General features: G+C 36.6%; 2 protein-coding genes across 2 annotated transcripts; one reads left to right on the top strand and one right to left on the bottom strand.

Moving 5' to 3' along the window:
* Positions 1-2,533: 2,533 nt before the first annotated feature.
* On the top strand, positions 2,534-5,077 carry LOC143546455 (putative serine/threonine-protein kinase PBL23). Its single transcript, XM_077038119.1, has 5 exons — positions 2,534-4,099; positions 4,178-4,263; positions 4,332-4,479; positions 4,569-4,682; positions 4,843-5,077. Exons 1-5 carry the CDS (start codon positions 3,194-3,196, stop codon positions 5,029-5,031), a joined length of 1,443 nt encoding a protein of 480 aa, XP_076894234.1. The 5' UTR covers positions 2,534-3,193; the 3' UTR covers positions 5,032-5,077.
* Positions 5,078-7,525: 2,448 nt separating this feature from the next.
* Positions 7,526-8,673, bottom strand: LOC143546454 (uncharacterized). Its single transcript, XM_077038118.1, has 4 exons — positions 8,410-8,673; positions 8,000-8,317; positions 7,839-7,908; positions 7,526-7,756 (listed from the first exon to the last, which is right to left on the bottom strand). Exons 1-3 carry the CDS (start codon positions 8,631-8,633, stop codon positions 7,866-7,868), a joined length of 585 nt encoding a protein of 194 aa, XP_076894233.1. The 5' UTR covers positions 8,634-8,673; the 3' UTR covers positions 7,526-7,756; positions 7,839-7,865.
* Positions 8,674-12,108: the final 3,435 nt, after the last annotated feature.

Below are 12,108 nucleotides of genomic sequence, written 5' to 3'. Positions count from 1 at the left end.
GGTTACAACGTTGGAATCATTTCTAGCTTCGCCCGCCAATCACAAATGCTCTTCCCATAAAACCATTTCCATTATTGTTGTCATTCATATGAGAGCAATCCTTTTTGAAGTGACCTTCTTTACTACATTGGAAACATCCCTTAACATAGCCCCGCTACTGTTGTTGTTGCTCGCCTTAAAGTTAGCATATGTAGTCCTTCGCAGCATGACCCATTTTTCCACACCCTTGACATTGGTTCTTGTCACACTACCCGTGGTGATGATAGTTACATTAGTTGCGGTTATAACACCCCCCACCCCCGCATCTGGAACTATTCCCTCATCTGCGGTTTTTATGTGATTAATCTTGGTTTTAGATTTCAAAAGTATATTCAATAATTCACCGTTTTTAGACATATTAACTTGACCAAAATATTCATGGTTTTTAGCCATATTCACATGTCCCATAGAGTTAAGAATTTGGGGTTTCGGACTCTCCCATAGTTTTATTTATTTCTATTATTTGTGAAAAAAATCTGAATTTTGAGGGGATTTGTGTGCACGTTGAGTTATTAAATCTTCATGGCCGGTTCCTTTTTTTTTTCTTTTTTGCCTACAGTCTTCGAACATGGTGGCGTTGATATGGAAAAAAAAACAGAAGATTAAGGGTATATGATTTTTTGATATGAACAAGAGAAGAAAAATAATCGTATTGATAGATTGATTTGTTTAATTATTTTACGAAAGGGGATTCCGATGTCTTTTAAGTGCAAAGTCTAGAAGTAAACATAGATAAACTATAGCTCTTTCATTGCAAGAATAGTCAAGCTACTTGAAAGTCAATCTTCTTCAAAATAATATGATGTAAAATAGTGATCCTTATACTTATAATTTGTACACCAAAAAATCTTTCTTTTGTCTAACAAGTACACTACCTTCCTCAAAAATGTTGTAAATTACAAGCGAAATGTTATCGTCACTACGAGAAAGTTTTTGGTCATGAGCGTCTAACCAATATCTACAACAAAAAATTGTTATGCCAATACGTTAGACGTCTGTCCTAAAGTTGTATAATAGTTGATTAGTTTCTACATAAGTTACTTGGAAGCCATACTTTTGTCTACCAAATTGTTGTCGTAGCATAGTGGTAAGTATTCCGCCATTAGGCAATTGGCATCAACAGTTTCACACATTAGTATTTAATTTCACTCATTAGAATATCACGAAGAAATGGACGAATAAAAATATGAAAGCCAGGTTTGTCAGTTTGAATATAAATTATGATAACAAGAAGTTTATGTAAATAGGGTTTATTGAAATTTAGCGGGGTTAAATATCAAAAGTTTCAAGTAGCTTTAAAACAATATCTAATTTAATTTAATCTAATTTGTAGTAGAAGATGTATTCTACTCATTCAATCGAAAATTGTATAATTATGAAACTGATGCTCAACCAGATTAAGTAGGGTAAAGTTTGGTTTCGAGTTTTTCGGGTTGTTCTTCGGTTTTTATAGGGTGGAATGGGATCATGCTCAACCTTTGAGACATCTAGCACATATATATCATAACATATCAACGTACAAAGGGTACAAAGCCATCAGAATACAAGGTGTGTCCTTGGGGGAGAGTTTAGTATAATATGCCTCTGCATTACCATTAATTACAACATTGGAATATTTTTATACCCGTCCGTTGGTCGAGTGTTTCAACGTAATAAAATGTAAACTAAGTCATTCATTTAAACAACATATTACACCCCACAAAAGCGAACCAGAAAAAAGTTTTTGTAAACCGAATCTTTTAAATGCTATGCTTGCTTCTAGGGCTGTCTTCGAAAATTTAAATACCTCGGCCGAGCCAAAATAAAAAGGCCCGTATACGTTAACGAAAATTTTTTTATTTGATAATGTACATGGATAAAACTTTTACTGACCATTTATTATAAGCATAAACCATTCTGAACATGTAATTATCTCATAAACCATTGCAAATAACCTTATTTTTAACACCAAAAAACATATATATGTAATATGTATAAAAAAGTTTGTGCCCCCAAAACTTATGTGCTCCGGCCGATGGTGCAACTCGCACACCCTCCGAGCAAGTTGCTTCTTGAGCCCGGCACCATGATCGCCGTCCAAATTTTGAGATGAAGCTCTATATATACGCTTGCTTCTGTCGTGGGGTGTAAACCGAACATGCAAAAAAATCAAGAAAAGATTGTCAAAACGGAAAACTAGCTAGCATGCTCTCCATCGGGTAGATCCAGTATTATCACTTTAATTCTTGGTTGGGTTGGAGTTTATTATTTATCTTAATTTCATGTGCCGGTAAAGATTAAAAGTACATTGGAACAGATTAGGGCCGTCTCTAGTGGGGTATACTCAAGCTAGGGCTTTAGATTCCACTCTGCTAAGGCCTCCAATTTAGACTTAGGTTAGACCAAAAACATACTAAATAATAAAGTTATACCAAAGTTAAACCAAAACCATACTAAATGATGAAAATAACCCTTAAGTTATCCGAAAAGGCAAACATATCTATGGTTAGTTGTTTTGGTTTGTAACAATAAAATTCAAAAAAAGGTCTCGCTCGTTTCGTTGTAGGTCTCCAAAAGGATCAGGGCGGCCCTTGTGGATTAGTTGAATATTCGAGCTATTCATCGTGGTAGTTGGGATGTTTTCAATCAAGCAAGGGTTGCCAAAGGTCCAAGCTAGGATCGTTATATATCAATTAACGAGCTTAGTTATGTTAGATCAATTAACGAGTGTAATGGGACTTGGAATAAGTTTTATTACAAAGAGAATGATTTAACAGTAACTCAGTAAGTTGCGTTGTGTTTCTTTGCATATTCAAGGTTTCTTCCTCTCAACATACACGTTTTGCTTATATTAAAAGTTGGTGTGACCACGAACATACATGGCTTCTTCCTACACCACTAGCTACCAAATATACTTATAATAATATATTGAGGCAAATATATAATTTTTTAAAAAAAGAAAACAAAAACAAAACAATTTATGCAAGTTGATGTACAATTTTGGATTATTATGCAATTAAATACCATTGACAATTGACTCTAGTGGGCTGGTAGGGATGCTTGTCTATTGTTAAACTCATCCCACTTTCTTTCAAGTTTCAACCACCACATCTTCATCTACAAGTCTACAACACTTAATTTGGAGTTCTCACTTTTGCTTCAAATCATCAAAATAATGGCTGACATGAAACAGTTTGAACACCTCAAAATACAATTAGAGGCTATAAAACTAGCAACCAATGACTTTGCGGAAGAAAGTTACATTGGGAGAGGAGGTTTTGGGAAAGTGTACATGGGAAAGCTTGCTAGTTTTGACGGGCACCCGATGGTTGCTTTGAAGTGTTTAGATCGTAGATTCGGGCAAGGAGATCCTGAGTTTTGGAAGGAGATCATGATGCTTTCGCTTTATAAGCATGAGAATATTGTCTCTCTCTTAGGGTTTTGTGATGATTCTGATGAGAAGATCCTTGTATACGAGTATGTACCCAACAAAAGCCTTGACCGTTATTTAAACAATGATAATATAAGATGGATTGGGCGCCTTAAGATATGCATAGGGGCGGCTCGAGGATTGGCGTACCTTCATACTGCGGTTGGGAGCCAAAGACTATTACATCGCGACATCAAGAGTTCCAATATTCTACTAGATGAAGTTTGGAATGCGAAGATCTCAGATTTTGGTCTCTCCAAATTTGGTCCTGCCAATCAAATATACACTTTTCAATACTCCCACCCTGTAGGAACGCAAGGGTATTTTGACCCTCTTTATGCGGAGACCGGATTATTAACAAAAGAGTCAGATGTTTACTCTTTTGGTGTTGTCTTGTTTGAAGTATTGTGTGGGAGGTTGTGCATAGACAAGGAAAACACTAAACATCCATCTTTAATAAGATTGGTGCGACAATCTTACGAAGAAAACACAATAAATGAAATAGTTTATGACAAGATAAAGGATGAAATAAATCCCAAATCTTTGCAGGAGTTTGTGAAAATCGCTTACCAATGTTTGAAGATGGAGCGTAAAGAACGCCCGTTAATGAGTGACATTGTGGGGGCACTTGAAAGTGCGCTTCTCTATCAAGTATGTTACTTTTTTACCAAAACAAATTGGTTTTTGACACAACTATTAGTATGATTGATTCATTGTTAACACTTTCAGGAACACATAGATGATCAAGATGCAAAAAGTTATTTACTGCCAATTTTACCCTCCGAGTTAGAGGTATCGGAATCGGTTCATGGGAAGTAAGTATTGATTCACATATATTTACTTTTATTGCATAATTATATTTTAACTAACTATACACTATTAGGGCTACGCGACTCATAGATGTCGAAGAGTATGCCTCAGGCTCGGAGGGTGGAGGGTTGCTTGTGGTTACGATTCATGAAGGAAATGATCTAAAAGGAAAGCATCCATTCGTCATTTTGCGTGTTGGACATGACATTAGACGAACCACGGTATGCCTTACGAACTGTTAATATAGTACTTTTGGTGGCATTATTATTGTTACTAACGCTTTACATTTTTTTTGGATGTGGGTTTGTAGACTATGAAGAACAATCAAAATCCGGTATGGAAAGAAACGTTTAAGTTTACTTTAGAGAAACCTGCAAAAACAATATTGCATTTGGTAGTTTGTTCGGACTCATGGAGCAAAAAGGTACAACAAATTCTTAACATTAAACTCTGGACATGAACATGACATAATTTTAAGTGAATTTGGGTTAAGTTGATACATTTGATACAAATAAATATACGGTAGCTATTCAATGTGAGAATGGTTTTTAATTAATGTGACAATGGTTTTCAAATTTTCTTAGGATATTTTGGGTGACGTGGATATAAGTCTTGCTGACGTGATAAAAGAAAAACAGATGAGCAATATATACAACATTGGAAATGGTCGGATTCATGTGGAGTTGCAATGGGAAAGTTCAACGTTGCCACTTAAAACAAAGCCTAAATTATTGCAGTTTATGAGTTCAGTTTACAATTTAACTGTTTCATAGGGCCTAATATTTTGAAAATGAATTTGGGCCTTTTACATTCTTAAATATCATCCCTTTTTTAGATGGAATGAATTAGATTAAACTATTAACTTGTATATGTATATTCAAAAAATGTATATAGCTTATTAAATACTCAATTAGACAATAAATTAAATAGTAGACAATTACTCGGATGCTTCACATGGTAAAATCCATATTGCACATCTTGGTCTCACTTTTCTAAAATTAATTACACCTACGCTCCCAAACTGTTTCTAAAACGGGATGATACTTAAGAGTAGATGAGCATTAGTTTTTGCGAAAACATGCCAAAATGACGTAAAATGACCAAAACACCACTAAATCCTTGATCAACTACCAATTCACGCGTTCATATCGATTGAGTAAACCACATAATTGATGTCTTTATATTCTTGCACTTCAAATAAGTCTAGCAAAATATATTGTTTGTGGAACTATGCGTGTTCGTCTGCTCGATATCAACTCAAGTAGTTTGTCAAATTCTCTTCAATGGTGCTTTAGTGTATACTTTTAATGCAAGATCATCATCCACAGCCTACACGCGTATAATAAACATCATGAGAATATGTATTTAGTTTGCTATGCGAATGAAACATTGTAAACCAGATTGGACTCGGGTGACGTTTGAACCGTTTCCGGCGAGCACAAATCAAAGCCCAATAAATCCGTCCATTTGCTTTGATTTGTGCTCGTCAGAAACGGTTCCAACGTCGCCGGAGCCCAATCCAGTTTACATGGTTGGAGGTTTTTTTTAAGGAAGATGGTGAAAATAAATTGGGAAGAGAGAAACAGTGTTAAAGAAATGACAAAAAAAATTCCTTAAAAATGGACGAAACTGACGGAATATCCTAAAATTTGGCCGGGGAATATGAGATTACTTAAAATTTAAACGGAGCTGACGAGATTCAAATCATTTTGAATCTTGTCGGACTGATTCCCGATATGACGCCCCAGATGAGATTTGGAGGGTTTTTTTTTCTGAATTTTTAAAAAAAATTTGAGCTATTTTAGGCTTCTCTCTCTGAAAAATTGTTATTTTAGGAATTTTATCTTTAATAGATTGTTTCTTTTGAAATGTTTAATTATGAAAATAAATTTAAGTATAATTATTAAATTATATTAGGAGTTAAGACTCAAAACAATAGACAAGCAGTCAAACATCATGACCACATTCTTTGCACCCTCTAGATTTCCTTGTTTGACAAGATTGAAAGCAACCTCCAAGTTAAAGTTGTTTAACTGCAACAACACATACAACCCACAACCCAAAGCTACATGAGGAACATTTTAAACATGTCCTAGTAGTTTTAGTTGTTCTTCACGATATATGTTCAAGCACTGATAAGAGATTGTCGTAAACACGTGCAAATAAGAATCAGGATCTATTTTATCCTTAATTCCATCAAAAATGATATCATGTATGTATTTTGTTCATAGGACTTTTGTGCTAATCCTATCAAAGACCGATGCTTATCGTTTTTGGTGTCCATGCCCAACCTCCCACATAATACTTCAAACAACTTGACACCGAAAGAATAAAAAGCGGACTCTTTTGTTAATAACCCTGTCTCTATGTATAGTGGATCACAGTACCCAAAAGTGCCTACAACGAAGGAGTAAAGAAATGAATATTTTTATTGACGGGACAAAACTTTTGCGTTTAATTCACGTTAGCTCATTGTTGTTTAGATGCAAGTCAAGACTACCCTTATCTATATACTCGTAAACAAGGACCTTCTCACCACCATCGTCACAATACTCTAACAGAGAGATAAATTTTTTCATGATCGTAAAAAGAGCATCATGATCTCCTTCCTAAATTCAGGATCTCCTTGCCCAAATGCACGATCTAAACGCTTCAAAACAATCAATATCTCCCTTATACACTCGCCAAATTCAATTTTCATTAGCAAAGTTGTTGGTTGATGACTTTATAACTTCTAGTGGTATTTTTAGAGGTTCAAATTGTTTCATGTTTTATATGAGATTAAAAGATTTTTAGTTGTAGATGGAGGTTGGAAGGTCAATGTGAAATTAACGACACACGAGTATCCTTTAGCCGTGTCTTGCATAGTTCCATATCCAATCGAGTTGCCATAGTCTGCATCTTTTCAAATTCATCTAACTTAGTATCGGTCTAACTGGCCGGGTACAACTATAGCCCAACTAGATGTGATTTCCTTTCTTTCTATTAAAATTATAAGTCGGCCTGCAAATGCAAAAATTAATATACACAAAACGACGCATACATAAACCAAGTTCAATACTTGTCGTAATTTACAAGTAAACACTACGATTTTCTTTGTGGGGCCCGAACCCGCAGTCCCGTATAAACACCTGATGGCATTAGGTCGATAGTCGTCGACAGACAGACACTAAATTTTACACAACTCGTTTTCAAAAATCAACTGATTAAATTAAGAAATACCACCAAACAGTTAAATTTCACACTTTAAACAAAACGATAAAAACCATCTGCGGATCATCATTCCGTGGCCTCCAAATGCTGATAATCAACGCCAAAGCAGGAACACATTTTACAATAGAATGACTTCTGATAGTCATTCCATTGAAAAACCGTGGTCTGATGAGGCAACCGCGGTGAGCAAATAACAGCACGGAGGATCTTTAACATCTCTTTCCTCGTGAGTTCAAAAGCCTCGTCGCTGCTGCTAAGCTTCTTCATGCTGTCTAACAAGAAATTCTGTAGGCAAGGCAAATTAAAAAAAAAAAAAAAACTTAGCTTCTTGATGCACCGATATATATAAAATAAAAATGTTCCTTACAGGCTTGTTCGATGAGATCTTTTCAACCTAGTTCAAACTAGGCGTAGATAAAAATGCCATCGTTGATCGGCTGTTGAGTGAGCATAACACTATAATTAGTCAGTAGCTAGTGAATAGAAAACTAATAATAATAATAATAATAATAATAATAATAAGTGTACCTGCGAGTGCCCATATTCATCAAAATCACATCATCCTCGGAAGCAGCCTCTAGATTCTGATAATCGATGCCAAAACAGGAACATAACTTGCAATAGAACGACAAAAACACCTCATCCCAATGCATAAACTCCTCTGGAGTAGGCGTTTTGCGTGAGTGAACAAGGCTCATAAATTCATAGACCAGGTTGACAGACAGTCCGGTTTCGATATCAAACTCATTATGAACCGGGTATCTGAAAGGTGAGAAGCCTGACACGTCGTATTTAGGCAGAGAGGTGTCATAGCCGGCAATAAGAGAGGCGGCATTCTTCCGATTGCTGCAACAAGACATTAAATAAATAAAGAAACATAAACATTAGCATCAACATAAACATAAGATGAGTTTAATTTAGAAAGAAAAGAAACATACTAATTCCAGCCAGGTGGCAGATGCGAATAGAAGAAGTCGCGAAAACGAATCTTTTTGTCAACTAGTGATGTATCTAAGCCCCGTTCCATGAGATAAACTGTTTCCTTAATCAACAGATATAAATGATATGGAATCCGACGAGGCTTGGTCCCAGGAAGATAAACGCCGATTTTGAATGGTCTGGTAAACCTAATCGGCTTGCCAATAGCCCACGGCCTATGCATAAACTAAACATAGCAAATATTTATTATTATTATTATTATTATTATTATTATTATAACTCTACTTGATTCTCTTGTTTAACATGTTAATTTCATCATTTGTACGTTAACTTTCCCCTTATTATTATTATTATTATTATTATTATTATATCAGTAAAAAATTAACACTTGGGATTAAAACTTCTTTTTTTTTTTGGTTCATTTAATTTTTTTTTTATTGGCTCCTTTTATATTTCATAGAAACATTCAAACGATTTACAATGAAGTGGCAGGTAAGCGGGCAACAAGCTGCGCCGCAACCCCCCTTTTGGATAGCAAACCCAATCCGACTAAAAACAAAGTTTTGATTCTTATGGGCTGATACGTTACTATACACAACTTTCTGAACCCTATTCAAAAGGTCCACGGCATCCGGAGCTAAGAAACCAAAAGTGTCAAAGGCGAAGGGGATAAACACGTGTTGATTAAAACTAGTTAGCATTCGCTCTTACCTTTTTACAAGATGATGATGATGATGATGATGATGATGATGCCCTCTTTTTACTGAAACAACAAATCAAAGCTATAAAATCAAATAAAACTTAACGTTCGAATTGATTAATTAATAATGAAATTTAAGTTTAAGAAAAGGAGGTACAGATTGCTATTGTGCAGCTTGAGAAACCCTCTGAACGCCATGCAGATAAACCCTAACTTAACCACCGGTTTTCAGATGCCAGGATGGGAGAAAGGAAAATATTAAGAATAATAATAACATGATGGCTGGGCTGGCCTGGCCTGGCCTGGCTGCTTTTGAAGTTTCAAGTTTCGCTTTCATCAAATTCACTAAAGTCACATAATAAACAAACATTTGTAACTAACTGGTGGTTTGAGTCTTGACTAACTACATTACATGTATGCTTTTTTATTCTAATTGACTGGACTAACTACATCGACTCCGAAGAACGATAATTTTGTTTTCAGTACGATCAGTTTTGCCATTCAAAAAGGAGTGGCGGCGCAGCTTGTTGCTCGCTTACCTGCCTCTTTATTGTAATTGGATCCTTCTATTTGGAATTAGATAACAAGTATGATTTACATTTTTTACCTTTTATATTTCTATTCACAGCACCTAGAGAAACCATCAATAATGGGAGGAAAATCCAATATACCAGGGAGATTATTTTGAGGAAGGCATGGTAACCTTTAGGCCCAGGAGGGTGTATCAGGAAAATCCAATATACCCGGGAGATCCAATAAACCGAGTGTTTCTAAGAGTACCGAGTTGAGGGGCCCATTGTTTAGGTATATTCTTCGTATCCTTAGCCAAACCATGACACCCCCGCGGTGAGAGCACATGGGTCATTAGCCTTAGGGATTCGTGGGCCCTCTATCGCATGAAAACGGGGGGAAACTGTAACATCATCTACATGTTATGTAAGATGTGGGGAAAACTATTGAGATGCTATTTTAGGATAATATTTTGACCATGATTTATCTCTTTTGACCCCACGATCTGCTCCCTAATTTCTTCTTGTTTCATTTTGGCTTTACTTTTAGCATATATATATATTTGACCCTATGTATTGATGAAAAATACAAGAAAAATAATACAAACAAAATCCTTTTGTGCTATCTAATTTTAGATGGTATTAGAGCGCGTTCACGCGCCGCTCTTTCACATAAAACCCTAATAGCCGCCTTGTTCTTGCTCATCATAGTCATGGCAGGCGACAAAGCCGATCCTAACCATTCCGATAGTCACAACTCACCCTATTATCTTCACCCCTCATATTACCCAAGACAATTGCACGTCAACGACGTTCTGTCTGACAAGAACTATGCCGATTGGGTACAAGAAATGCAAAATTTTCTTTCCGCCAAAAACAAAATAGGTTTCGTTGACGGAACCATCAAGCAACCAGAAGAAACCCATGGGGATTACATGGCGTGGGTGCGATGTGATGCTATGATCAAAGGATGGCTCACCACAGCCATGGAGAAAGAGATCAGACTTAGTGTGAAATACGCCAATACCTCATCGCAAATTTGGCAAGACATTCATGAAAGATTTGGAAACGAAAGTGCTCCTAGAGCCTACGAATTGAAGAATCAATTAGCTGTTACGCAGCAAGATGGAGCCACTGTCTCGGCTTATTTCACAAAGTTGCGAGGTTTATGGGATGAGATCCAATCTGTTCTCCCTACCCCTCAATGCACCTGCAACAAGTGCACTTGTAGTATTGGAAAAAGACTCGTTGAACACCAAGCAAAAGAAAGATTGTACGAGTTCTTAATGGGTCTCGATAGTGAGTTCAACGTGATAAAAACACAGATTTTGGCCATGACACCAGTACCGAGCTTGAATTCAGCGTATCACCTCGTGTTCTAGGACGAACAACAACGAGCCATCACTTCTAAGAAGAAGCCAGCCACTGATGCAGCGGCGTTTAAAGCCTTTGTTCCCAAACGAGATGGTCTCGCAAGCCAAAGGCATGACAGACTGGGACAGAAAGATTCCAAACGTAGTGATGTAGTTAAACATTGTACTCACTGTAACCGGGACGGACACTCTCGAGAAGGCTGTTTCAAAATAGTAGGATATCCTGAATGGTGGCCGGGAAACCGAAAACAACAAGAGAGCAAGCCCAAAGCAGCATGTATTGACACCGCTTCGAGCCCAATTCCAGGTTTGACAAATGAACAATACAAACTTTTTTTGGACCACTTTTCAGAAGGTAGTGACTTGAAGGAGGGTAAAGCCACACCTACAGCTTGCATGGCTACAAAAGGTAATAATAATGATGATTGGGTGATTGATTCGGGCTCGACCGAACATATCACCTACAAAGACGATATCCTCCAAAACAAAACCAAAAATCGGTTTGAAAGCCCTGTTATAATTCCCAACGGGAATGCTATACCCGTTTAAGGAAGAGGCGAATGCACCTTGCCAGGAGGAACAAAAATAAAAAATGTTTTCCATATTCCTAAATTTACTTGTAACCTTGTATCGGTTAGTCGTTTAAGTAACGACCTTCAAACTGCCATAACCTTTTTTCCCGATTTTTGTGTTATGCAGAAACTCCGCACGAGGAACTTGATTGGTGCGGGTGAACTTCGGGATGGTCTATACCGGATGGGAATGGTTGACAAAGAAAGAAAAGCCATGGCGGCAAGCATTGATGTTTGGCACAAAAGATTAGGACACGCTTCCGGTGAAAAACTCTCACAAATTGATTTCCTTAGTAATTTTCATTTTAATAAAATGTGTGACTCTTATTCTAGAGCTAAACACACAAAAAACCATTTCCTATTGGTGGCATTAAAACTAAAAGTTGTTTTGAACTCATACATTGTGATATTTGGGGAAAATACCGTTTTCCTTCCTACTCGGGGGCAAGGTATTTTTTGACGATCATTGATGATTTTAATAGATTCGTTTGGGTGTTTTTATTAAAGTCTAAGCATCAGGCAAGCAAATTGATCATTTATTTTC

Source organism: Bidens hawaiensis, unplaced genomic scaffold, assembly GCF_021521415.1.
Source record: "Bidens hawaiensis isolate Kalapana, Puna unplaced genomic scaffold, B.hawaiensis_p1.1 tig00014352_1, whole genome shotgun sequence".
Lineage (NCBI taxonomy): Eukaryota > Viridiplantae > Streptophyta > Magnoliopsida > Asterales > Asteraceae > Bidens > Bidens hawaiensis.
Note: the sequence above shows the minus strand (reverse complement) of the source record. Positions and strands in the feature narration are given on the sequence as shown.

Coding starts and splice junctions, on each gene's coding strand:
- LOC143546455 (XM_077038119.1), top strand. CDS start 3,194: ATGGCTGACATGAAACAGTTTGAACACCTCAAAATACAATTAGAGGCT. Junction 4,100..4,177: donor AAAGTGCGCTTCTCTATCAA/GTATGTTACTTT, acceptor TAACACTTTCAG/GAACACATAGATGATCAAGA. Junction 4,683..4,842: donor CGGACTCATGGAGCAAAAAG/GTACAACAAATT, acceptor AAATTTTCTTAG/GATATTTTGGGTGACGTGGA.
- LOC143546454 (XM_077038118.1), bottom strand. CDS start 8,633: ATGCATAGGCCGTGGGCTATTGGCAAGCCGATTAGGTTTACCAGACCA. Junction 8,318..8,409: donor CTGCCACCTGGCTGGAATTA/GTATGTTTCTTT, acceptor GTCTTGTTGCAG/CAATCGGAAGAATGCCGCCT. Junction 7,909..7,999: donor ATGAATATGGGCACTCGCAG/GTACACTTATTA, acceptor CTCACTCAACAG/CCGATCAACGATGGCATTTT.